This window comes from Aspergillus affinis (genome assembly GCF_023601865.1).
Source record: "Aspergillus affinis strain CMG 70 chromosome Unknown NODE_29_length_302309_cov_84_903329, whole genome shotgun sequence".
Lineage (NCBI taxonomy): Eukaryota > Fungi > Ascomycota > Eurotiomycetes > Eurotiales > Aspergillaceae > Aspergillus > Aspergillus affinis.
Genome location: NW_026515810.1, coordinates 242,223 through 266,571, shown reverse-complemented (window position 1 = coordinate 266,571; position 24,349 = coordinate 242,223). Strand labels below are relative to the sequence as shown.

General features: G+C 51.5%; 9 protein-coding genes across 9 annotated transcripts; 6 read left to right on the top strand and 3 right to left on the bottom strand.

The window, feature by feature from the left end:
* Positions 1–733: 733 nt before the first annotated feature.
* On the top strand, positions 734–4,672 carry KD926_005794 (telomerase reverse transcriptase; the record flags this gene model as incomplete). Its single annotated transcript, XM_053098985.1, has 6 exons — positions 734–1,129; positions 1,218–1,590; positions 1,651–1,866; positions 1,920–2,266; positions 2,323–2,709; positions 2,777–4,672. The coding sequence occupies 6 exons, from the start codon at positions 734–736 to the stop codon at positions 4,670–4,672; spliced, it is 3,615 nt and encodes a 1,204-aa protein (XP_052957275.1).
* A 2,488-nt stretch (positions 4,673–7,160) lies between these two features.
* Positions 7,161–9,559, top strand: KD926_005793 (putative TBC domain protein; the record flags this gene model as incomplete). Its single annotated transcript, XM_053098984.1, has 3 exons — positions 7,161–8,370; positions 8,439–8,893; positions 8,954–9,559. The coding sequence occupies 3 exons, from the start codon at positions 7,161–7,163 to the stop codon at positions 9,557–9,559; spliced, it is 2,271 nt and encodes a 756-aa protein (XP_052957274.1).
* Positions 9,560–11,281: 1,722 nt separating this feature from the next.
* KD926_005792 (serine/threonine protein kinase) lies at positions 11,282–12,581 on the top strand (the record flags this gene model as incomplete). Its single annotated transcript, XM_053098983.1, has 2 exons — positions 11,282–12,367; positions 12,450–12,581. The coding sequence occupies 2 exons, from the start codon at positions 11,282–11,284 to the stop codon at positions 12,579–12,581; spliced, it is 1,218 nt and encodes a 405-aa protein (XP_052957273.1).
* Positions 12,582–12,685: 104 nt separating this feature from the next.
* On the bottom strand, positions 12,686–13,644 carry KD926_005791 (SDR family NAD(P)-dependent oxidoreductase; the record flags this gene model as incomplete). Its single annotated transcript, XM_053098981.1, has 2 exons — positions 12,686–13,509; positions 13,581–13,644. The coding sequence occupies 2 exons, from the start codon at positions 13,642–13,644 to the stop codon at positions 12,686–12,688; spliced, it is 888 nt and encodes a 295-aa protein (XP_052957272.1).
* A 649-nt stretch (positions 13,645–14,293) lies between these two features.
* Positions 14,294–15,463, bottom strand: KD926_005790 (NADP-dependent oxidoreductase; the record flags this gene model as incomplete). Its single annotated transcript, XM_053098980.1, has 2 exons — positions 14,294–14,539; positions 14,639–15,463. The coding sequence occupies 2 exons, from the start codon at positions 15,461–15,463 to the stop codon at positions 14,294–14,296; spliced, it is 1,071 nt and encodes a 356-aa protein (XP_052957271.1).
* Positions 15,464–16,253: 790 nt separating this feature from the next.
* On the top strand, positions 16,254–17,251 carry dprC (the record flags this gene model as incomplete). Its single annotated transcript, XM_053098979.1, has 2 exons — positions 16,254–17,033; positions 17,105–17,251. The coding sequence occupies 2 exons, from the start codon at positions 16,254–16,256 to the stop codon at positions 17,249–17,251; spliced, it is 927 nt and encodes a 308-aa protein (XP_052957270.1).
* Positions 17,252–18,233: 982 nt separating this feature from the next.
* KD926_005788 (uncharacterized protein) lies at positions 18,234–20,900 on the top strand (the record flags this gene model as incomplete). The annotated part of the gene is made up of 1 exon (XM_053098978.1): positions 18,234–20,900. The coding sequence occupies one exon, from the start codon at positions 18,234–18,236 to the stop codon at positions 20,898–20,900; it is 2,667 nt and encodes an 888-aa protein (XP_052957269.1).
* Positions 20,901–21,599: 699 nt separating this feature from the next.
* KD926_005787 (ATP phosphoribosyltransferase) lies at positions 21,600–22,665 on the bottom strand (the record flags this gene model as incomplete). The annotated part of the gene is made up of 3 exons (XM_053098977.1): positions 21,600–21,835; positions 21,916–22,053; positions 22,137–22,665. 3 exons carry the CDS (start codon positions 22,663–22,665, stop codon positions 21,600–21,602), a joined length of 903 nt encoding a protein of 300 aa, XP_052957268.1.
* A 74-nt stretch (positions 22,666–22,739) lies between these two features.
* Positions 22,740–24,058, top strand: KD926_005786 (40S ribosomal eS28 domain-containing protein; the record flags this gene model as incomplete). The annotated part of the gene is made up of 4 exons (XM_053098976.1): positions 22,740–22,836; positions 23,168–23,482; positions 23,594–23,677; positions 23,757–24,058. The coding sequence occupies 4 exons, from the start codon at positions 22,740–22,742 to the stop codon at positions 24,056–24,058; spliced, it is 798 nt and encodes a 265-aa protein (XP_052957267.1).
* Between the last annotated feature and the right edge of the window lie 291 nt (positions 24,059–24,349).

Sequence of the window (24,349 nt, the reverse complement as noted above, 5' to 3'; positions counted from 1 at the left end):
TTTTCTCCCCTGGGACTCTGTGAAAGTGAAAACTACACAGTAGATATGTACGGAGTACAATGCACACTACCCAAGACTGACTGAGTTAGCAGGTAGTAGTACTCTGTAACGAACGACAAATTATGTGGAACATCCCTCACGCACTATGGTATGAAGGCTCAGGGGTAGCAACGCCCCCCGTGCTACGAGCGAGGCGGCGTTCAATAATCCAGCGTTTCCAATTCTTCAATTATTGACCGATATCCAAGCCCTGTTCCAATGTGCATCGAAGAGTGGAGACTTGATGTTTCACTTCAAAACGCCAGATTCTTCTCCCCCCCGGGTCTCCATACTGTTCGCTCGCTTGCAACGTTAGCGCCATCCAGGGGGTCGCTTCATCCAGTGAACCCGTGAAAATGGTTGGTCGGTGAGGACTATGCCTTGGAACGAGTACACAGTATGGAAGATGATGGCGATGGTGATGGTGATTCAGTTAGCATGTAGAGTAGTGGTCAGTGACAAACTGACAATAAATAATACCGACCGCACCGACAGACACGAGGAGACAGTCAAACAGTGCAAACGCCGTCGCGTCCCGGCGCGTCCCCGGCACAACCCCTTCTTGCACTTGTTCCTGGTAGCAACTAGATAGATAGCACAGACATGACGTTTTCTAAAATTAGTTGAAACGCTAAGCTGAAGCTCACTTCGCACTATTGTTCCATCTCACTCTCGTGGTTTTCAAGCCTCGCCAATGGGCAAAAAAAGGAAGCGTCCCGTCAAGGACGACCGGCCACGCGATCACCTGCCCAAACCTAACAGTCCGCCGCCTCCGTCACAAGCAGAGATCCCTGAACAGTCTCACTCTCATCCTGTCATTTCTTTATATTATCCTCGAGTGGTGACGCTGAGGCAGTATCTCCTGCGGCGGATACCGGTCTCTTCGAAGTCATGTCGTCGCAGAATCGCGGCGGTGCGTAATGACTTGACATCGTCCGATCTGAAAAGCCATGGGCTCGCGATTTTTCTAGATACGACACTCGTGGGCGTTTTGAAGGAGTTGTCTCCGACGTCCACTCGAAGCTCTACACAAACACGTACCACTCAAGTCGATAGTACAGATACTGGAGCAACCTCTGCCCAGGAAGAGGTAAGATTGCTCATAGCTGTATACCGGGTCAAGGAGTAGCGGATTTTTACTCACCTTCCTTTACTCAAATGTCACATCGCTATTGTAGCTCTTCATCACCGTCTGCTTTTGCCTTGATAGAGAAACATTGGGCCGCTCTAACAGTGATTTATATGAACAGATTGTGAATTCTGTCATCCGAAAGTTGTTAAAAGATATCGGTCCCTCACGGCGAGATCGCCATCTCTTAACCCATGGATTCCAGCGTGCTTACGGGAGGAGCGGCGAAGTCCCTTGCAGTATTCCTGGCCATGTGGAACAGTTTCCCAATAAAAATGTCCAGCTGGTCAAGCAAGCCCCATGGACGGATGTTCTTAATCTCTTGGGATACAACGGAAACGACATCATGTTCGAACTGTTGCGTGATTGTGGCATTTTCACTACTGTAGATCTTCGGAAAAGCGTATACTATCAAGTCAGCGGTAAGCTTTGTCTTTGTTGCTACCCCAAGTGATATTGTATTTTCTGAAAAAATTGCTTAGGTGTGCCGCTCTTTGCGTTGGAGCCAGTCCAGAAGCCACCGCAAGCGCCTCCTGAGTCCGCTGCCACCGAAAAGAGCAGAGTGAAGCCCCTTTCCACCAGAAATGCTCCTGCTCAATACAAATCGAATAACATAACCTTCTTTCGTCGGCGAATACTCTATGCACGTCCCGTGCTCGGTCCGCAGGGCAGGATTCAGTACGGGTTGTCAAAACGCCGTGAGTACTGAAAAAGACATCAGCTCACTGCTTCGGCCTAACGAATAGAATAGATGTCCTCAATCGCTCTGGTTCTTCCGAATCATTGCCTGACACTGTCCATGTGATGAAATACGTCTTTCCTAAGCATTTTGGCCTCCGGAACGTGTTCAACAGCAGTGGAACTAGTTTTTCTATCAAAGCCTCGCGTGAGGAAGAAATAGCTAGACGCGAAAATCAAAGACAAGCCAAAGCCCAGAATTCAAAGCGATCTTATACCTACAGTCAAGGCGAACCGGGCCAATCACCACGGATTCCGAAGAGGCTTCGAGGAAAGCTTGTGGAGTTAGTCCGACAGTTGCAAATTCGCCAGAGACACTGCTCCTATTGGCAGCTACTACAATATTACTGCCCACTTGAGGTAAGTAGTCATTCATGGCATGGCATGGCATGGTTGACCTGACATCAATGATACAGTCCTCGGGTCCTCGGAAATTCGACACTATCGATATTCAGAATGTGTCGCAAGATCTGGAATCATCGGCATCAGGAAACCTCATCACCCAACCTGCCGGTCCTGGTGGCGTACTCACACCTACCGCGGCTCAGACGAACCAAGAATTCCAAACCCCCAAAAACAATCTTTCGAAGCCTAAACTCAACCTCATGGACTATGCGACCCCGTCGTCCTCAGTGTCGGCTTTCTGTCGAGCCGTCCTTCGTCAATTATTTTCTCCGCAGTGGTACGGAGCCGGCCAACAGGGCAATATCAATCAGAATATTGTTCTCAACCATGTTGATCGATTTGTACGTATGAGACGCTCGGAAACTCTTAGCATTCACGAGATTTGCAAAGGAATCAAGGTAAGTACATGTGAAACCATCTTTACCTAAAAAATTCTATCATCTAATATGGTCAACCCGTTTCTAGGTTACGTCCATTCCTTGGCTTGAGCATCCCAACACCGAAGGCCAGCAGCAAAAGCTTTCCTTATCCGACCTGCGGAAACGCACGGAGCTCCTTCACGAATTTATCTACTATATTTTCGACTCGATTCTAATGCCTCTCATTCGATCTAGCTTCTATGTTACGGAGTCTCAAAGTCATCGGGGTCGTCTTTTTTACTTCCGGCATGACATGTGGCATCGACTAACGCAGAAGCCCCTGGCTGACCTCAAATTGTCCATGTTCGACGAAATAAGGCCAGAAAGAGCGGCTAGTATATTGAGGCGCAGGTCTTTGGGGTACGGCTCATTGCGACTCATGCCGAAAACGACTGGCATCAGGCCTCTAATGAACCTAAGTCGGCCAATGCTGGTAAACGGCAAATGGGGTAAAAGCATCAACAAAACTATTGCACCTGTTCACAGCATGTTGAATTACGAGCTTAAACGGAAGCCGGCTCGACTTGGCTCGAGCATGAACTGCGTAGGAGATATACACCCTCGGCTCAAGGCTTTCAAAGACCAATGGGCAACCCACACTAATTCTAGTCGGCCGCCTTTCTACTTTGTCAAACTTGATATCCAATCCAGTTTTGACACCATACCTCAGCAGAAACTGATTCCTCTTGTTGAAAACCTGGTCTCTGAGGAGAGATATCATGTCTCGAACCATCATGAGGTGAGACCGTCTGACGAGTTCAGTAGCATGTGGCCATCCGATGGGTCTAGACAGAGCAAGGGTCAACAAAAGTATGCCGGTAGAGCAGGTCCTGCTACCGAAACCCAGTCTCTAGTAGAGACCATCGCCAACGGTGGTGTCAGCCGCAGGGGAAACACAGTCTTCGTGAGCGATCAGGTACAAATGGACTATTCTGCAGAAGACCTGCTCGACCTCCTTGATGAGCATCTTCAAAACAACCTGGTTAAATTTGGAAGGAAGTACTTTCGGCAGCGTAACGGAATCCCCCAGGGCTCCAGGGTATCTAGTCTACTCTGCAATTTGTTCTACGGTGAAATGGAACGAGAGGTATTGGGATTCCTGGATACAAATGAAGCAAAGCTTCTTCGCCTCGTGGACGACTTTTTGCTAATCACTTCTAATTCGACCCTTGCCATGAAATTCTTGACCGTGATGGTCAGAGGGCAGCCCGAGTATGGGGTCACCGTGAATCCCTCAAAGAGCTTGGTCAACTTTGCGGTGGAGGTCGAGGGTACACACATTCCTCGATTGATCGATACTTCTTTATTCCCGTACTGTGGGACTCTTATCGACGTTCGCACTCTCGAAGTGCACAAAGATCATGACAGGATGCTCGAAGGAGGCGACACCGCTGCAGCGGCCCTCTCAAACTCTCTGAATATTACTTCCTTCAAAACTCCCGGGCGCGCCCTTCACCAGAAGACGCTTACATCTTTCAAGGCACTTATGCATCCAATGTACCTCGACACCACCCACAACTCCCTCACGGTAGTCCTATCAAACGTGTACACCAATTTTCTCACGACGGCCATGAAGATGTATCGGTATATGCGGGCTCTTCGCGGCCGAAGCCACCCCACGCCCGCGGTGGTGATTCAAATCATCAGGAACCTGACTGAGCTGGCATTGCGACTTGTTCAAACCAAGCGGCAGCAATCTGGCTCGACGTCAGGCACATCGCTATCGACGACGACCTGCATCGCCCATCATTCCCAGCTTCAATATCTCTCGGCGGCGGCGTTTCGGCATGTGTTCGGTCGCAAGCAAACCCGTTACCGAGCGATCTTGAGCTGGCTAGACCGGGTTTACAAGGCGAATCAGCCGAAAGCCGATAGCAAGTCGGCGCGACTAGCGCAGGTGGTACGCAATGGCAATTTACTCTATGGAGGTTGGCGGTATTGATCGGCCAAAGGCCTCTAGTTTAAACCACATACCTTAATTTTAGGAACAATTCTTAAATGCCTTGAAATATTTCCCCGGGGATGAACATGGTCATGTGGTGCCAAATAATCTAGTAAGGGGTCGTGTGAGCAATCGGACAAGTGATTATTTGCCATCATTAGTTAAATCCTTGTCGATAGTTTCGGGGTGTACATAAAATTAGAACAATCAACGCTCTGTTCAGGTCCCAAAAAAGAAGCGAAAAGAAAGCATGAACGTAAAAAGTAAGCTTTTTCAAGTAAGAACCATAGTTCCGCCGATGATATACCACGGATCAGCGGGCTCGATATGACTGGATCAGGGGGAGAGGAGAAAGGGGGAGGCAAATCGGACGGGATCTTCTTGTTCTTCCCGTCATAGTCATAGGAACATGTTAACAATGAAATCGCAAGAGGGGAGAGTGCTAGACAGCTAGTTTGGCTTCTAATTTTGTTGTAGAAAACAAAGTATTTCGTCATGGATTCTTTAAACCCTTGTAGCACTTCTTGAAGGTGTGGACCCGGATGTTCTGACGTTTCATGGGGATAACTAGTCGGTATATACTCCTCGAAAGTGATACGCCATCTCATGCTGTTACATACTAGAACACAACATAAGCTAAGCATTGTTAGACCCATTCTTTTTCTTCATGTGTCACACTAGAAACGTAAAGCTTCCCAGATAACAGTAAATGTTTCAATCAATCTGTCAAAGTTCATCAACGCGATTTAGCTTTCTTTACATACATGTGCTATGCGGAGGTTTAGCCATCTTGATCAGCCACCAAACGCAGAATAATTTGGTATATTTAGCTACCCTTTACAGGTGTAAACATACAAAGCAGATCGGCCTAGGGAAGAGTAATGGAAACAAGCCAAGTGCCTGTCGAGATCTCTGTTTCAAACACAAAACGGCCTGCGAGAATAAGGCGCACGAACAATGCGAAAAGTCGAGCGCATATCCTAGGTTCCTGTCCGCAGTTAGGCCAATAGCTCACAGAGGTTGCTGAAATCTTGATTTTCTATATGATATTCGTGAATGTACTCTTACAGACTACAGGTTTATCAAGAAGAGTCCCTTTCCACCCTGATGGCCTTCATTCTGTTTATATACAAAAGGTGTTTTCACAAGGGGAAATACTTATAAGGTTCATGCAGTTGTTATCTATTTAGGATCTTACGTTGCAACTTCCAATGTCAGAGTGGAATTTATAATGTCAAGATAGTCGCTCTTAGTAATGATATAGTCCGTAACTACTTGCACTATATATAACGAATCTAGAATTGCCTAAATTAATGTTTATACCACTTATAAGTCAACCTACAATAAAACATGCTGTTAAAAGAGAAAATGATACTCCGCTATCAATCTACTCTCTTGAATAGAATAGAAAGAAAGAAAGTCTATAGTATACTACCACTCAACCACGTTCTCAGGCCCGTGAACAAAGGCGGCGCCAGAACGGGACGAAAACGGCAAGGTCTCCCCCCCTGGTTTCCGCAGACGAATCCATGGTTGTATTCCGCAATACTCGATACCAGAGGGAAAATATTAGGGATCGGTGGGTCATCTCCGTCCCGACTAGTATTGGCAGTGTATGGAACTACCAACCTAGGTAGGTAACTACACCAGAGGTAACAGGAGAGGGACATTAGGGAGACGAGACTAACAAGGAACTAAACTGGCCCCTAGGGCCCCTACAGAGAATCGACCGAATTCCTTCTCGCATCCACCCGGATTGGCCCAGACTCCGTCGAACGCTGAAGTGGCAGCCTCAGGCCCTCCCCGCCGGTCACGCCGGTTGCGGCTTCATTTCCTTTCATTTGATTTGATCCAACGTTTTTTCCCCATCCTCCCCTTCCATCTCTGCCCCCATCTTCCTCCTTCTCCTCCTCCTCTTTCTTTTGCCCCCTCCTTCACTCTTTTCATTCCTTCATTCTTGTCCTTCGCTTATTCTGTTATCCTCTCTCTCTCTACCTGCTTTCGCTTCAATTTTCCTTTGTTGTCGGGGAGGTTGTGTGTCCGTCTCGCCCATTTGTCTACTAGTTTACCTGCCTAGTATCATACCATCCTCGGGCGCTCTATCGCTGGTCGGACTTCCCTGTCTCGCGCCCTCTCACCCTCTCTTGCGTAATTCTTACCGCATCCGGTCTTTTCTCAAAACGACCGGTGGTGGATAACTGCGATTTCTAACGGGATCATTGATGGCTCTCGCTGTTCGAAAATATCACTTATATCATTGATCAGGGCCTCAAGTTATCCCGACTCGTTATTCCACCCTTCGCTGAACCTTTTTTCTTTCTTTTTTTATTTTCCTTTCTCCCCCAATTTTATCTCTCCCATTCGCTGTGCGAACGACTTCATGTCCGATATTTGACTTGATATCTCGGTTACTCCCCTCGCTCAGAACGTGTTCTTTCATCTTCCTCGCGATATCCTGCATTTCAGTAATCGGTACCTGCGGTACGAGATGACAACCGTCTGTACAACCCCTAACTCGCCGCCCGAGCTATCCGGGTCCAAATCCTCCAAATCCTCCTCGTTTCGCTCCTCGTCGCAACTATCAGCCCCGGATGGCATCTTAACTGATATTTCCAACTTCGAAGAGATCGGTCTGGAAGACGATGCAGATTTGTGTTATAAGGAGACTGCGTACGGGCGACCTGCTGGGCTGTCGCGATCTTCAACGGCCAGGCTGCAAGCCAAATCCCCCGTTACCACGACACGCGACCTAACGGCAACCCCCAAATCGAACAAAACTCCCTATCCGCCTCTACAAAAACAGGTCAACGGCACCTTAAGTCTTCAAACTCGGGGTGGCTCTAAACCTAAGACTGGGGGCAAGCGTGATTTGAATAGCACTACAACTTCCTCATTGCACCCTTCCAAGCCTCACCGTTCGCGCTCCACGTCGCCGCTGCGGCCGTCGTCCGCCCTAGGCTCGTCGCCCACCAACAGCCTGTCTTTGTCGCCCGTCAGTGCCCGGCCTCCTCTCAACCGCAAACAATCATGGCAGCCGAATCGCAAGTCTCTCAGAGAGTTAGAAGAGGAATATCATGATTCTGATGAGGATCTACCGGAGGATGCAAGTCTTTGGAATGTGCCCATTTCTCCTCGGCCCATGCAAGATCGCGCCCCGTCTCGGGGGACAAGTCCCGATGGCCGAAGTCCAGGCCCCCGGCCTTTGCCATTGTCGCACTCGGTCTCGGAAACATCTGTTCCTCTGTCTCCCGGTGCTAAGTCTCCCCGTGCATCTCGTTCCGGCCGACACAACCTGCGGTCGACCTCTGCAGGACCTAAGAGTGGTCAGATCTCCCCGCGAAACCCCCGCGTCTACTCATACAATAGCATGATGTCCGATTTGTCGGAGGAAGCAAAAATCATCACGGAGGCGCTGGAGTTTCATGCCGATGAACATGATCGCAAGCGCGGGGACAACCTACAAAGTGGCCTGTCATCGATGCGGTCGAGCACAGACTCCAAGCGGGGGTCCAGAGGCCCCATCGAACTGCCTCCTCTGCAAAAGTCCAACATAATGATAGACCCCTTGCCGATCAGCAAGGAGAAGGAGAAAGTCTTGACACGGACACGGCCCAGCTGGCTTCCTCCGAAAGACCAAAAGGAGGAAAAGAAACATCTGAAGGAATACAAGCAGATGATGGCCCAATCCCGCGAAGCAGGTCAGTATTCGCACCCTGTAGCCTCACTTCAAATTCCGTGAAGATACCGGTCAGCTAAAATTCAACAGATAAGCGTCGGGCCGCGAAGGCCGCTTCGGCGAAATGCGAAAAAGATAATACCCGGGAGGCCCTGCAGAACATCTGGGATGACTACGTATATCCGAACTGGAATCGTGCCATTGGTGAGACCCGTACGCGGGAGCTCTGGTGGCGGGGTGTTCCTCCGAAAATCAGAGGATCTACTTGGCAACGTGCCATTGGCAACGAGCTGGCCCTGTCCGAAGAAACGTACAAAAAGGCGTTGCAACGAGCCAAAGACGTCAAAGCCAAACCCGCCGGGGATTCCGGTGAGAGTAATAAAAGGATGCGGGAGTGGTTTGACACCATCGAAGCGGACGTGTCAAAGGCGTTCTCAGATCTGAATCTCTTTCAAGAAGGCGGCCCGTTGCGTGATACGTTGATCGACGTGCTTGAGGCATACTCCATGTATCGTAGCGATGTGGGCTACATTAGCGGTCTTCACGTGAGTGGCTCATGGCATCCCTATACCATACTGAGTGTGATAACTAACGAACCTTGAAAGACCATTGCCGCCCTTCTTGTCCTCCAATTCCCGTCGCCTGCATCCGCATTCCTGGCCATGGCCAATGCCCTTAATCGACCGCTTGCCGTGGCCTTTCTCACCTTGGATCGTGGGGCCATCGGCCGTACATATTCACTAGCGTCTGCGACGCTTCGCTATAAATTTCCCCGCCTTGCTAGTCATCTTCACGAGACACTGCAGCTCACCGATGAAGATATCTGGGAGCCCATGTTCCGCTCCCTCCTCACAAACGGGCTCGACTTAGAGCGCGTGAGTCGCGTCTGGGACTGCTGGGTGTTCGAGGGGGATCGCATAATGATCCGCGCGGCAGTCGCGGTTCTCGGCTGCTTGCAGCCACAGCTATTTGGAATCACCAGCCCGGACGACCAGGGTCGTCTCACTCTCAAAAATATTCTGGGATGGGGTCCACACCATACGGGGGCTAAACCAAGGGAGCGTCATAGCGCTCCAGCAGCTTCTGCCGCTGGATTTGGCGGCGGACAGTTCGCCAATACCGGCGAAGGTGACTACTGGATACTCACCTCTGCAGGTGATGAGGATGGATTCATGACTGAAGTTCGGGAAGCGGGTAAAGTGCGAAATTAGGAGTTGAATGTTCATTGAAGACCTTGACTGTGGTTAAATTAAAGCGTCCGACCGTCGCTTTCGAACGGCCGTTTGTTGTTTTGCTTTCTTTTCTTCGTGCTCTCTTTTGGACCGTCTTTTCTTTGGATATATTTTTCTGGCAACCTGGCTAGTGTCCTTTCCTGATTCTATTCACTGTTGGTTCATCGATGGTGCTGTTTTCCCTCGTTCATGATTACGTGCACCCATAAGCAGCCATACACCTAGATGATAGGCTAGCAGCGCCATCACCTATGTACAAGATGTATTATCACTTTTCATGATTTTCGCAAATTTATCATTATTGACACCTTGGATATCCAACAATTCAGTTCTGGACAAGGACATAGCCATAATCTATCCACGAAGACGGCTTCACAAGCGTGCACGTCTGGCTAGTGGGTCAGGATAATGCCGGAAGAATGGCTCAGGTCTGGCCCACACGAGCCTGGCTGTGGTGGGAGACGAAATGGTCTCGAAGGGTCGAGTGCCCTGGTACTCGAAGCCTTGATAGGGTAATTCAGCCAGAGCCACAAGACCACATCTCTGGAAGGTGCGTTGTGATCGACTGGTCGCTTTGGTCATGACTTCTTCGTACCCATGTTGACATGCGTACAGCATCGCAATCCATATTAAATCAGCTACAATCCCGCGACTCTCGAAATCCCGGTGAACTCCCCCAGAAAGAAGTGAGAGTTTGCCTCTCCGGGTCGCTACGATTGGCCAAGTGATGTGCAAATTCGGCGTCCAATCGGTCAAAAAGGTCGTACATGGGCTCCAAGCCCACAGGCGCAGGGTAGGGACCCTCTCTCTTCCTCCACGGGCAACAATTACGCCCGCAATGATGGTATTTTCTGCCGCTTTTGCGATCACAGCGGTGCCGGATGAAGCCAACATAGCAAATTCCTATTGACAGGCCAGTCGGAGTTTCTCCCGCTGTTCTTCATCTGCCAGTGTGAGTGCACAAATGACCGGCTCGCGCTCCATAAAAACACTGGCAAATAATGAGGCTAGATTGTGCACATCGTCTTTATGGGTTGGGTTTAAAAACTGCACGGTGCTGCCAGGAATTCCACTGGCTTTTGCAGACGTTTTGCAGGCAACTTCGAGATTGATACCTGAGTTCGCAACATTGTGAGGATGGATCGAGTTGGTCATCTTTATTCACAGATTGATCCGGAAGATAATAGAACTACCACAGGAAAGTAGGTACAAATCTTTGTCTCCTTTCCCCAGATTACTTGGCCTCGCTGGCATCTTCTTAATAACAAGGAACCCTTGCTTAGCCAATGCAATCATGCACTTGACCGATCATGTGGAATTCCTCGAAAAGTTTACCGCCATGGTTGATGTACACATAAGCTTGAATAGTTGCGGTCAATTTTTCCGTGTACTATATAATCGGAAGCTTCAACCAGAGACGTTGAAAAGTATATGACTAAGTGGCTGTTACGTGAGGCTTTTAACCCGCCAATCTGTACGGTGAGGCATTTTCGGGGCACAAATGTGATGGCCCCGTGATGACCGGATACTTGCATATCCCTTGGAATCGAGAGCTGCCATTTTGCTTGGAGTATAAATGGGTGCTAGGGAGGATAACGCTAGAAATAACCAACGGAAGTGTTATCTTCACCCCATCTTCTCTCACTATGAAAGGGTGACATCTCCGTGAAGGCATCGGGACCAAATCGAGATACATGCACGATGATCCAACCATACAAGGTCCCTCATAGCCACCACCACGAGATCGATGCTCGCGAGCCCCAGCATTCGTTTTCGCTCTTTCACGGATTCAATTTCCCTAGCATCCTTAAGCGCCGCTGGCTTTTCAAATCCGACGATCCCAATTCCCTCGAGCACTGCCCCCTGCTCCTCCCTCCACTGTCCTTCGCAGAGAAGTATGGCAGTTGCCAGAAGATCCTTCACTATGGCACCAAGAGCTCCGTACGACTTTATGCACGACCTGATACTTCCTCAATTCGATCTCCTGCGCTCAGACATCAACAGCAGGTCCTCCAACTTCACGTCGTGAAGATCTTCCGTCATTCATCCAATCCCTCGATCATCGCAGCCCAGCGATTCGAACAAGCCCTCTCATCGGCGATCTCTCATCCGAATGTCTGTCGCACTCGCGATGTTCTGCTCAACGAGCGCGGCGAGATGTGCCAGGTTATGGATTACTGCGCCGGCGGAGACCTCAACATGCTCATCGCGACGTCGCCGCGTCGGGGTCTGGACGTTTGCGCCGCGAACTGTTTCTTCAAGCAGATCATCCGGGCGGTAGCATTTTTGCATGAGAAAGGCATTGCACACTGCGAACTGAAGCCGGAAAATGTATTGTTGACTCCGAACGGGGCGGTGAAACTTGCGGATTTTGGAAGTGCACAGTGGTTGGGGATAAAGACGGCGACAGGAAGCAAAGAGGGTGATGAGGAGGAGGAGGAGGATGAGGAGGAGGATGAAGAGATGGACAGAGCAATGCGTCCCTCTCGCTCCCAATCACTGACTCTGTCTTTGTTTCCTCAAACTGCTCAGCCGCCGTTCTACTCGCCGCCGCGAAAAATACTTGGCTCAATCGCCTATCTTCCGCCAGAGGAATTCCGTCCCCAGCATGGCAGGCCGGATCGTCGAGTCGGCGATGTATGGGCAGCCGGTTTAATGTACATGGTTATGAGATGTGGTCGCTTACTCTGGCGAACGGCATGCGAGAATGAAGACGGCGGGTATCGATCCTATCTACATGGTCGTCAACAGGCCGAGGGATACTTCCCCATCGAGGAGCTGGGAGACGTAAGTTTACATGCCTTTTCGTGGGATGTTGCTTTGCTGTTTTGGAGGGTTCTGTTTCGCTAACTTTGACTGATGATGGTAGGTTCGCTGTCGAAATGTGGCTTATGCGATGCTGCATCCTGATCCCAGCCGGAGGATTAAGACTGCTGATGTGCTTCGGTCTGAGTGGTTGTACAATGTGAGGCTTTGCGAAGCGGGAGAGATGGGATTGTAACTTCGTTTACAGATATCACGTAACTCGGATGCTTATTATCGTACGGAAATATTAATGATACATATGATTTTGCCCGACACTCCCTATAATGTGGCCGGCAGCCCCTAGAGCGAGCCCGCTGCCAACACATATCCTCCGTCCACCACGATCGTCTGCCCATCCAGGTACTGGTTCGTAGTCGTGAAAAGCACCGTACTTGCCATGTCCTCTTCCTTGCCCGGTCGAGCGGCAGGCACCTTCTGCTCGTACTTTTCCTTGGGAATTGCACTCTTCTGCCCTTCGTCGCTTCCACCGGTCGTCATCTCGCTCGGGAACACGCCCGGCGCGATGTTATTCACCCGAATCCGCAGGTTCGAAGACTGCACCTCGTGCGCTAGCATCTTCGTCAGATGAATCGCAGCCGCCTTGGACGCATTATAGGCGAAATGGTGCTGCGAGACCTTCACAATACCCGAGATGGACGAGATGTTGATAACAGTGCTGGACCAGCCGCGCTCCTGCTCCGATCCCTTCTGCAGCAACGGCAGGAAGGCCGTCGTGGTCAGGAACAGCTGCGTGACATTTGTCCGGAATACGCGGTCCCATTCTGCCACGTCCGCCGTCTCTTCGAACAGGCTCTGGCGCAGCTTGTTCGCGTCCTCGTGCTCCGTCGTCTGCGTCTGGCTGCTGATTCCTGCGTTGTTGATCAGGATCGAGAGGAACTGCTCCCGCGAAGAGATTTCCTGCGCCAGCTTGTCGACGGATTGCTTGTCCGTCACATCTGCTGTGATCGGGATGATTTGGCCCGGGATATCCTGGCCGTAGAGCTCGACGACGCGGTCGAGTTTCTCGCCTGTACGTCCGGTGATGTATACTTTTGCACCGTTGACGGCTAGCGCTTGCGTGGCCATGAGGCCAATGCCGGATCCACCGCCGGTGATCAGGGCCACTAGAGGGATTATGTTAGTCTCTGGGGAACTATAGGGAAGGTAGGGAATAGTGGATGAAAATGTTTTGTACCCTTGCCCTTGACGTTGAAGAGATTCTCCAACTTGAAGTTCTGGTTGCTGCTTTGGGCGCTCATTTTGGTTTGCTCAGAAGCCAATTGATTTGTCGATGAAGGGATGAATGAGTAAGAGGGGGACGTAGAGAATTGTTGAGTTTTGCGAGTATTTAGAGGTAGTCGTTGAGTTGGGATGGTAAGGATTCGATGATCGGCCCGGATGGTTCTGGAGAATTGAGGTACACGATTTATGAGATATCTCGGTTGGAACATGACTAGAATAAAAAGAACATTAGTCGAGGAGCGGAGTGAAATCCAGCGCTTTTTATGTATGGTTGTAGGCCGTGGTCGATGATGGGGCAAGAAGAGGCGAGAAGGGCTTCCATCAGTATGACGTCGATCATCAACCAGGTTCGTCGACCTCCAATGAGGTCAATTACCTTCATTTCTTCACCACCGGGCTCTGCAAACAGTCATTATGAGATAGTGATGGTACTTGGCTATGGTTGGTCGATGGTGAAATGGCAAGCAGGTTATTATAGAGTATACAGGTTGTTATGTTGCCGGTCTGACGACGCCCTGATATCATCATCTGCCAAACGCTCTGATTCAAATACCATGTGTATTTCCAATCTTATATCTACATGTTACATATAACAAATCAAGTGCAAATAAACAGGCGCAAAGAAGAATCAACTCAAGTTCAGACATATTGCAACAGACCGGCCGTCTACAATTTCGCCTTGAAAGCAAGCGCCTCGCTCACCGGGGCCACCTCGACCATCATCTTGCCCGTGTTGACTCCGGCGTAGAGATTCACCAGACTCTTCGGCGCCGACTCCAGTCCTCCCGGGACGATGTGCTCCTTGCGCTTGATCTTGCCCTGCGTCAGCCACGTAGCAAGGTCATTCAGCGCAGCCGGGTATTTCTTCGCGTAGTCGAAGACGATGAAACCCTTCATCGTCACTCGTTGCGACTGTTTTCGCATGGATTGTTAGCGGCTAATTCTTGACCCAACTGAAGAACAAACGTAGAAAAAAAAAAGGGGGGGGGGGAGGGGGGTCCATGCACTTACAATGACAGTCATGAAGCTCGCCGGTCCCTGCGGCTTAGCCGCGTTATATTGACTGATCGCACCGCAGATGGCGAAACGAGCGTCCCGCGCCGCCCGAGCCAGACAGGCATCGAGGATCTCGCCTCCGACATTGTCAAAGAAGACGTCGATGTACTCGGGCGTCGCCTCCTTGAGCTGCTTCTTCCAGTCCGCATCCTTATAGTTGATCGCCGCGTCGAAGCCCAGTTCCTTGCGGAGGAACTCACACTTGTCCGCACTGCCCGCCAACCCGACGACTCTCTTCGCGCCCTGCACGCGGGCAATCTGACCGGCCACCATGCCCGTCGCACCGGCAGCGCCCGAGATCACCACCGTCTCGCCGGCCTTGGGCTTGCCGACCTCCATCATGCCAAAGTAGGCGGTCAACCCGGTCATCCCAAGCACAGACATAGCGTCAGTGGGCTGGCAGCCCGGTGGGACGGTGACCTTCTGCGCCTCCTTGGCCCCCAAGAGGGCGTATTCCTGCCAGCCCGAGTACGCGACCACCCAGTCGCCCGCCTGATATTGGGACTGCAGCCCGCTGCCGACCTTGAGCACCTGGGCGATACTCTGGCCGCGCATGACGTGGCCGCGCTCAACGGGCGCGATGTACGATCGTTTGGCCGTCAGCCATTGCCGCATGGCCGGGTCGAGGGAGAGGTAGTGCACGCGCACTAGCACCCTGTCGTCGGGGACACTGTCGGGGATGGGGACCGTGTTGAGCTTGAAGGTGCCGTTGGTGAGGGATGGGTCAATAGCCGGCGAGGGCGTATTGGCGTAGATTAACTGACGGTTGGAGGTGGGCATTTTGGGACGGAATCTGGGTAGAGAGACAGATAGCAAGAGAGAGATAAAAAAAAAAAATTGATTAACACTCTATCTCACAAGACTGAAGTGTTGAATAACTGATGGTGAAGGGGGAACGATCTCGCTCCTCGCCGCAAATGAACCTCGGTTGTTTCGCAGCGTTGCCGACATTTCTTGATTTCTCATCGTCTGGGCTTTGGGACTTGTCTTCATGTCCGGAAAATAATGAGATGGAATTATCTTTTCTACTCGATATATTCCTTTGAATTATCTGTTAAAAGAACTGACTAATTCAAGTCTGTTAAAAGAAAATGGCGCCAAAAGAACAGAAGAAGACCTGTATAAGAGCAATGCTGACTCATGACATGTTATACAGTTTGACATGCATGCATAAACTGGATGACGTAACGATGACTTATCGGTAAGCGACGGCATCACATGACCCTCTACGAGCCCGATATACAGCACGGAGCACACGATAATAATGTGATAAGAATGATGAAGCAGGCAAAGACCCTTGCGTAACCCTGGACGAAATGCAAACACTGACCCAAGCCATGGGGAAGATCTGCAGTCTTGAATTGGCTGACGCCACCGGTTCATGGTCGACCCAGCCAGTTCTTGAGACTGACGTCATGGCATCACCGATGATGTCTTGTGCCTGATCGGTTTCTATATAAGCATCCTCCCCGATCTTGGAGTGCAAGGGCAGTAATTGACCTTTATTTGATTTCAAAGCTTAATCCTTTAGTTCAAAGTCAGTCGAAACTACCACTTCTACTATACCATCATGAGCACTCAACCCCCTTACCACACCTCCACCTTCGGCGCTCCCAACCAGGACCCCAGCGCTTCCACCCCAATTGGAACGCAGGTTGGCGCTGCTCCCCCGATGGATCCGATGACCGGGCCTGCGCCTTCCACCGCCGGCCCTCACCAGTCGAACGTGAGCAATCAGCTTGATCCTCGCGTGGACAGCGACCTGAACAATCATGGTCAGCACGTCCCCGGAACCACTGCCACGGACAACGCCCACCACACCTCGTACAACCAGGGGTACAACCAAAGTTCCAACGCTGGTCCTCACAGTTCCTACGTGATGAACAAGGTTGATCCCCGCGTGGACAGCGACCTGGACAACCGGGCCCAGTATGCCCCTGGGACCACTGCCTCGGGTAATGCCCACCCTGGCACCGTGCAGGACAACTCGTACAGTCATGGCGCGAACGATGGTCCCCATCGTTCATCGATGATGAACAAGGCCGATCCTCGCGTGGACGCCCAGGCGGGAGAGACAAGCACCAAGACTACGACCCAGACTGGTTCGGGCGCCGTGCACACGCCTGCCGGCACTTCCAGTCACCCGGCAGGAACTGGATATGACCCTACTACTGGACACGCACCGATTCATGCCCGTCCCAACCCTGAACATGAGGCCAAGTATGTTCCTCACGGTGAACAGCGCGAGTATGATACCACCACTACGGGCTCGAGCGCCACCGGGTCTCAGTCGGCCCAAAAGGGCGAAAAGGTTGGCCACGGCGTCAAGTCTTTGTTCGCGGGAGTTCATGTAAGTTTCCCTGTTACAGCTCAGATTGACAACCGCAATGTTAAACGGTACTAATATGGTTTTTCCTCCAGGGTGCCGGTGAATCGCTCCGCGGCGGTCTCACTGCGGCGGTAGATAAGGCCTTCGGTCATGAGGAGGGCGCAGCGAAGAACGCGGAAATTGCTAGCAAAGGCGAGCGTCAGATCCAGTCGGGTCAGTTTGGCCGGAATGCTCATTGAGCGCGATGTGTTTCGTTTCTTTATCCCACGAGTGACGATGTTATGAGAGCACTGTATTTATAAGAGAATCAGATCGGGAATCTTTCTTTGTAAGATTAGGCAATAATCATAGTAGATTATCATAAAGAGAACAGTAAAGGAAGAGCCAGTACTCCGTACCCCAGAACATCCTCCGTAGTGCAAATAGTGAACAATCCTTGCATAAAAAATCCGATGGCGAGACCAACGGGTGTTGCTGCCTCGGGCACTCAGTCCCCATTTCTTTGGCGGATCGACGCCTTCCGTCCTTCTTCCTCTCCCACCTTCTTCTGCTCTTTCCAGGTTCCAGCGAAGATCTTCCGTCACATCATTCATCCTTTTATCATTCTGCCTTTGCCGTTCATCTACACTAGTCATCTAGTCGGAAACGGCGAATTGTCATCAATGTACCCCTCAACGGGGTTTCCAACCATGGCACTCTCAAGCGATCCAATACGCTGCCCCCAAAAAGATCCCCCCAAAGCTTGAGCCGGAGCTCCCGGAGGCTATGCTGTGGAACCGGTTTTTAGTTTTCATTATTTTTTTTGGGTTTCCACAGCCACAACGAACCACCACGAGCCATGAAGACTTCAAATTAATGAATCAATTAATGGTCCATCAATCGACCGATCAGTCTAGTGCGGACAAAACGGACCCAAAACGGCGTACGAATACGACTCTAACGGAGTAGAAATCCAAAGTGGGCTTTACATGTGACGACATACTAGTTCGAGCTGCTTCTTCTTTTTCGCCCTGCTATTTTTAATTTCCTTTCTGAATCCATCGTCTTATCGACTCTTTTGGCGTCCTCTCTCGTCGCCTCTTCGGATCTTACTCCCCCTCTCCCTTTCTTCCAAATTCTATCGCATTTACTCTGGTCATCCCAATTGACCCTATCCGAGATTTCCCTACATGGTGTAACCCGATCTTCAGTCGTCCCCTTCTCTCCGTTGCTCCTAGAGTTATGGCTGTTCCTTTGTCATCGCGTGAACACCATGATCCGGTCAATTCTATCTCGGACCCCTCCCCGGCCCTCATACTGTCGCCTCCGGTTGGGAATTCCAGTTCCGATAGCGAGGAGTCCGGGCAGCAAGGACTGAATGCCGCCCGAGAAGATGAAGCCGATGAAGTCGTCGGTGTCAGTATCAGTCGCGCCCAGAGTCGCATGAAGGCGCGACTCACTCCTGCCGAGGAGAAAAACCGTATAATGGAACACAATGGTGGCTATTTCGAACCCATCTTGGATGCTAGCGAGTCCGACGGCGTGTTCGCCGGCGAGATCACGGCAGAGCCGGAAGAGGTCGAGCCAGAAACCAGCAGATCGTCGGGCAACAACGACGGCCTCGCCCATGCACGGGCCTCAAGTCACAACGGGCTGCACCCGGATATGGCCAAAAACGCTGGCCAGCGTTCAAGTTTTACTCGCTCGATCTTAAAGAATGGTTTGCCGCTGCGGCCGCGCGCCTGGTCCGGAGATAGTCTGGCTAATCGGAGTCTCAAGAAATTTCTTCCGGACTTGGGCTCGCTGGCCAGAAGATCATCGCTCTCCTTCCGCTCGAACAACTCTCAGCGTCCGTGTCGAAGCCAGACTTTGAAGCCCTCCTCGTCCCGGTTGGCACTGGACCAGGAGGAACCTCCGCATACCGCGCCTCTGCGTCGCCGGTCGTTCACTGACCCGGATCCCAACGCGGAGGAACCGATTTCCGATCTGAATCCCCTGAATGGACTAAAGAGAGCCAAGCACTCGTATTCTCGCCGACCCAGTGCCACGGCCTCGGGAGTTCCGCCCATCCTGCGGAGGTCTTCTTCGGACCAATCCCTGTACTTAAGGGCCTCATCCACAGCGTCCTCGCTTGATCAGCCAACCCAATACGAGAATGTGCATACACAGGTCAACAGTCGGTTCAAAGCCATCAAGGACAGCCTACAGGACTCGAGCAGCCGTCTTCTCAGCATGCCTAGCCTTCATTTACAGGACCTGCGGAACGACTGGGGCTACAAAACGTTCAATGACACTGCTCAACGCAAAGGCAACAACTACACCAATGAGCCACCTTCCCCGCGTGCTGTTCCGGGAGAACCGGCGGCGGCGCAGACTCGAACCCGCCCACCCCGCTCGAACTCCAACACGATGCACCCGCTTCTGACCGAGGCTATGTCTGAACTCACAGGGGATGTGGTTGTCATGGGCGGCTATCGTGGATCGATCTTACGCTCCGCGAAACCACCCCAGCGCCAACTATGGGTTCCGATGAAAGTCGGTCTCAATCTCCGCAAGGTGGATCTCGAGGTGGGATTGGACCCGGAGGATGAGGAGCGGATGGAGGAAAACATCATTCCTTCGGGCGTTCTCTCCCACATCGGGCCGGTCGACATCTGCCGGCGATTGCTGAAGCGCCTCCAAAAGTGCGAGAATGCCCTAAACGGAGACCTCCGTGTATGGGACTATGGCTACGACTGGCGCCTAAGCCCGCATCTCCTCTCCCGGCGACTGATCAAATTCCTCGAGGGCCTTCCCTGCAACGCACCCGACGTACCGCGAGAGAAACGAGGAGCGCATGTTATCGCCCACAGTCTCGGGGGCTTAATCACGCGCCACGCCGTCAACCAGCGTCCGGAGCTTTTTGCGGGCGTGGTTTACGCCGGCACTCCACAGCACTGCGTGAATATTCTGGGCCCACTTCGCAACGGAGATGACGTACTACTCAGTTCTCGCGTCCTCACGGCACAAGTCAATTTCACTTTCCGAACGAGCTTTGCCCTGCTCCCCGAGGACGGACATTGCTTCATTGACAAGCGCACTAAGGAAGAATTCCGCGTAGACTTCTTCAACGCCCAGACCTGGGACGAAAACCGCCTCTCCCCTTGTATCAGCACGGCCCTACCTCCTATGACGGCCAAAGGTACGAACCTGATGGATAACATTCCCCGACTCAGCAAACGCTTTTCGACCGTTCTTAGCAGCAAAGAGAACCTATCGTCCGACGACTCCCCCAACGCATCGGCCGACTCGGTATCGTCGCGACGTAGTGGAACCGCTGAGAGCGAGACCGCTCAGAGTCAGAACGGAACCCGCAATCCCACCACCCATAGTCACCCAGGTCTGCCATCCGAGGTGGCCGACAAGGCCTCCGCAATGGCCCCTAACGTCGACGGCGTCGTGGGGCCAAGCTCCCATCTGCGGGGCTCATCCAATGTGAAGACTACAACGGCTGTCACCATCCCACGCGGCGCCGCCCTCTCTTATCTCGAACGCACGCTTGCCGAGGTCCTTCGCTTCAAACAGGAACTCGCGTTTAACCCCTCCCATCACTCTAACAACCGCTATCCACCATTCACCGTCATATACGGTAAGTCCGTTCCCACGCTGTACGGCGCACGCGTCTGGTCGCGGGAGCACATCAAGTGCCAGGATGCATACGACGATCTGGCCTTCGCGGCCGGTGACGGCGTCTGTCTTGCGTCGGCCGCTATGCTCCCGCCGGGATATCGCATCATCAAAGATGGCTTGGTGAAGAGCGATCGTGGCCATGTCGGTCTGCTAGGTGATCTAGAGGGCGTCGGTCAATGCCTTAAGGCGTTGATTCGTGGACGACGAGAGGGAGTGGGATTGGAGAAGCCCATCTCCTAATCTCTTATCATCTCTCTTCTCTCTTCTCTTTTTTCTTTCACTCTGATTTTTCTTTTTCGAGGTTTCTTCACATACCTCTCAGCTTTTCGAAAGCGATACCCTCTTCCCTACTCCTTTTCCGCCTGATTACGATGATGACAACGCGATTCACGATAACGTTCATGGGTCGCTTTAACACCCCTACCACATAGAAGAAATTATTGCATGTGCCTTTGTTTGCATGCCTGCAGGCTTCTGTACATTATTCTAGTTCCTGTATATAGTTACAAATCATATAGAAATACAAATCAATTAAATGAAACATTGTGTTCGCATAGTAGCATAGATTAATGCTTAATGTTTATGTCTTGCGATCTTTCAGGTCTTTTCCTTTCTCCGAGGCCTCCAAATAATCTTGAGGATTAGATAGGAGGGAAATGATGGGGAGGGAAAGATATAAAGCTTCAACCAGGAAGAGAGGAATATGTTGAACCCAAGAAAAAGAGAGAAATGATAAGAAATGAATATATCAGAGTATACGGAAAACGACACATGAAAAAAAGCACGCCTGATGCCAACATCAAAAGCAGAAGTCCAAAGACCAAAACATAAGAAAAAGAAATTATATCATCAGATGAGAAGATAAGAAAAAAGGGGGGGGGGAAGAGAAAAGAAAAGAAAAGAAAACAAAATCTTTCACGTATCTTTAAATCTTAACTCTTAACCGGTTCTGGAGTTGGCGATGTTCAAGACCAGAATGTCGGAAGCGCCGACCTTGGTCAGCTCGTCCATGACGGTGGCGATCTTCTTCTTCTCGACCATCGAACTGACGGCCACCCAGTTCTCCTCCTCGAGGGCGGTCACGGTAGGAGCGCGCTTTCCGGGGGTGATGGCGGAAGCGGTGGCAAGCTCGGATCGAGGGATGTTGTACTGGCACAGGACGTACTTTTGGGCGGCTGTAAAGGAGGTAAAAAGGAAGTAATGGTTAGTCGGTTGGGGTGGAAAGACATGGGAGGTTATTAGGAGGGATCCATACTGATGACACCACGGATACGAGAAGTGATCAGGTCCACGAGAGGGTTCTGCGTGTTCTTGGCCTTCACCAAGACAGAGGTACTCTCGACCACGGTATCGATGGCCTTGAGACCGGCGGCCTTCATGGTCTCACCGGATTCTGCAATGTTCAAAAAGAATGGGTCAGTTCGATGTGCCCCATATGATAATAAGCCGTTTAAGTCCTTCCATGAAAGAACGCACCAACAAGATCCACAATTCCATCGGCCACACCCAAGGCGCAAGCAGCTTCGACACTACCGCCGACGTACTTCACCTTGGTGCGGATGTCGAAGCCACCGTCAGCACGCGCCAGCTTGCTGGCATCGCCCTCACTCTCCAGGCCGGCGAAGAAGGCCTCCGTCAGAGCCGTGAAGCTGGTCACAACGTTCCGCCCAACCAATTGCTTAGCCTCCGAGACGTCGCCCTTCTCGGGAACCTGCACCTGCAGCTTGCATCCTCCGAATCCGAGGTCCAGAATCTCCTCCACCTGGGACGTCTCACCGAGTGCCAATTGCGCGTCGTGCTCGGCGATCTGGTCGCGACCGGTGATACCCAGGTCAACGCGACCCTCGCCGACAAAGGTCGGGATGTCGGCGGCGGGGAGGAAGATCAGGGCGATGGGAAGGTTCTTGACGAGGGCGATGTCGAGACGGGTTTCGCGACGGAATTGGATGTCGCAACCGGCCAAGAGGTCCAAAGTGGCCTGTTGCAAGCGACCCTCTGTTGGCAGGACGATGCCACGTTAGCTAAGTCTTCTTGATTTCGCCTAGATAGAGTGACGTTGTGCGGCAGCGGCGGTGAGTCATGGCACTTGCTTTTGGGGACGGCGAAGAGAAGTCTTCCTTCGAGGCTGGGGAGGCATCGTTAGCAAGGAAAGTCAATTGGAACAAGACGGGACAGGGTATAGAGTGCTTGAGAGTATTTGGGATGATATCAAGGCAATTGACTCACTGGTTGACAAGATCCATTTTCGCTGATGATCAATGCGCGGGGTACTTCGGATAGAAAGAATTCGTGTCAAAGAAGCGATAGGGAAGATGAAAGGAAGGAAGAACAGTTCAGAACTCAAGAGACAAGTTCGACGGCGACACGGAGAAAGGGAGACCAGATCTACCGGAGATAGGACTCAATTGCAGGAGGGGAGAGCAGAGACTGAAGAAGAAATCGGGAAATCGACCGAAATCGGGACGGCGGGGCAATGATGACCGTGACGGGCTAACCGGGTTCCCCAGGCAGTAAGGTATTCAGGCAGTACGGCATCCAGGCACAATGGCTGACCGCCCGCGTGGATGCCCGACGGCTCAGGTGTCGATTAGCCCTGAACCCTCGCGTAAAGTTGAGCCCAAAGGGGAAAGGCAAGCCCACACAAGCCGCAAATCCTCGATTCCAATTTCACGCCGGCCTCAACTTCCACCTCCGCCCGCCCCCTTCGCCATCTACACCTCCTTCCCGTCAACCCTCGCTGTCGTCAAGCCCTATCTTCAAGATGGATGCCAGCAAGCAGCCCGCTAAGCTCGTCAAGGTCACCCGTGTCCTCGGCCGTACCGGTACGTTTTTATCGATTGGGGATTTTTGGTCGGCGCATCGGAGATTCCCGATGTTGTGTGTATAGATGGAGGGGACAAATGCTGACCTTTTTTTTTCTTCGCTACGTACAGGCTCCCGTGGTGGTGTCACCCAGGTCCGCGTCGAGTTCATGGACGATACCTCTCGCAGCATCATCCGTAACGTCAAGGGCCCAGGTATGCGATTTCCGTGATCTTGAAATTTTGATTCCTTGCTGTGTCCACCGCCCGCGAAATCGACCTTGCACAAAAAAAGGAGCATCCACAAAAGAAGCCAGAGAGAAGGAACTCTGCAGTTCGGAATCATTCGAAGAAGAAGAAAACAAGAGCTGGGAATACAGGGAATACAATGAATCTGGAATTCAACACTACTCGGACTGGATCAGCTTTCTCCGCATGGGATTTCGTGGGCTAGGAGGGGAACAAACAAGCACGCAAGCAAGCAAAATCGAAACAAAGGTGTTGAAAGCTAACGCAATCTCGTCGCAACCAACAGTCAAGGTCGACGACATCCTCTGCCTGCTCGAATCCGAGCGTGAGGCCCGCCGCCTCCGCTAATTTCCTTTTCCCTCCGAATTCTACTTCACGCTTTCCTCCCGGGGCTATGTACGTTTGCTTGCGTTGGAAATGATTTTGGGAGGAGGTCAGGAAGGCAAAAAAAAAAAAAGATCATGGGCTTGAGATGCGACATGCCGGTGGTGGACCCTCTTTTCGTTTCTTTTTGAACATTCTGTCTGCGTCGAAGTTCCAGAGAATAGACAAGAGAGAAAAGATCGATCCATCTGATAATGAAACAAGAAAAAAAATTTGAAATTAACGGGTTCGAGTGGTTTCACACGCTGCCTTCAG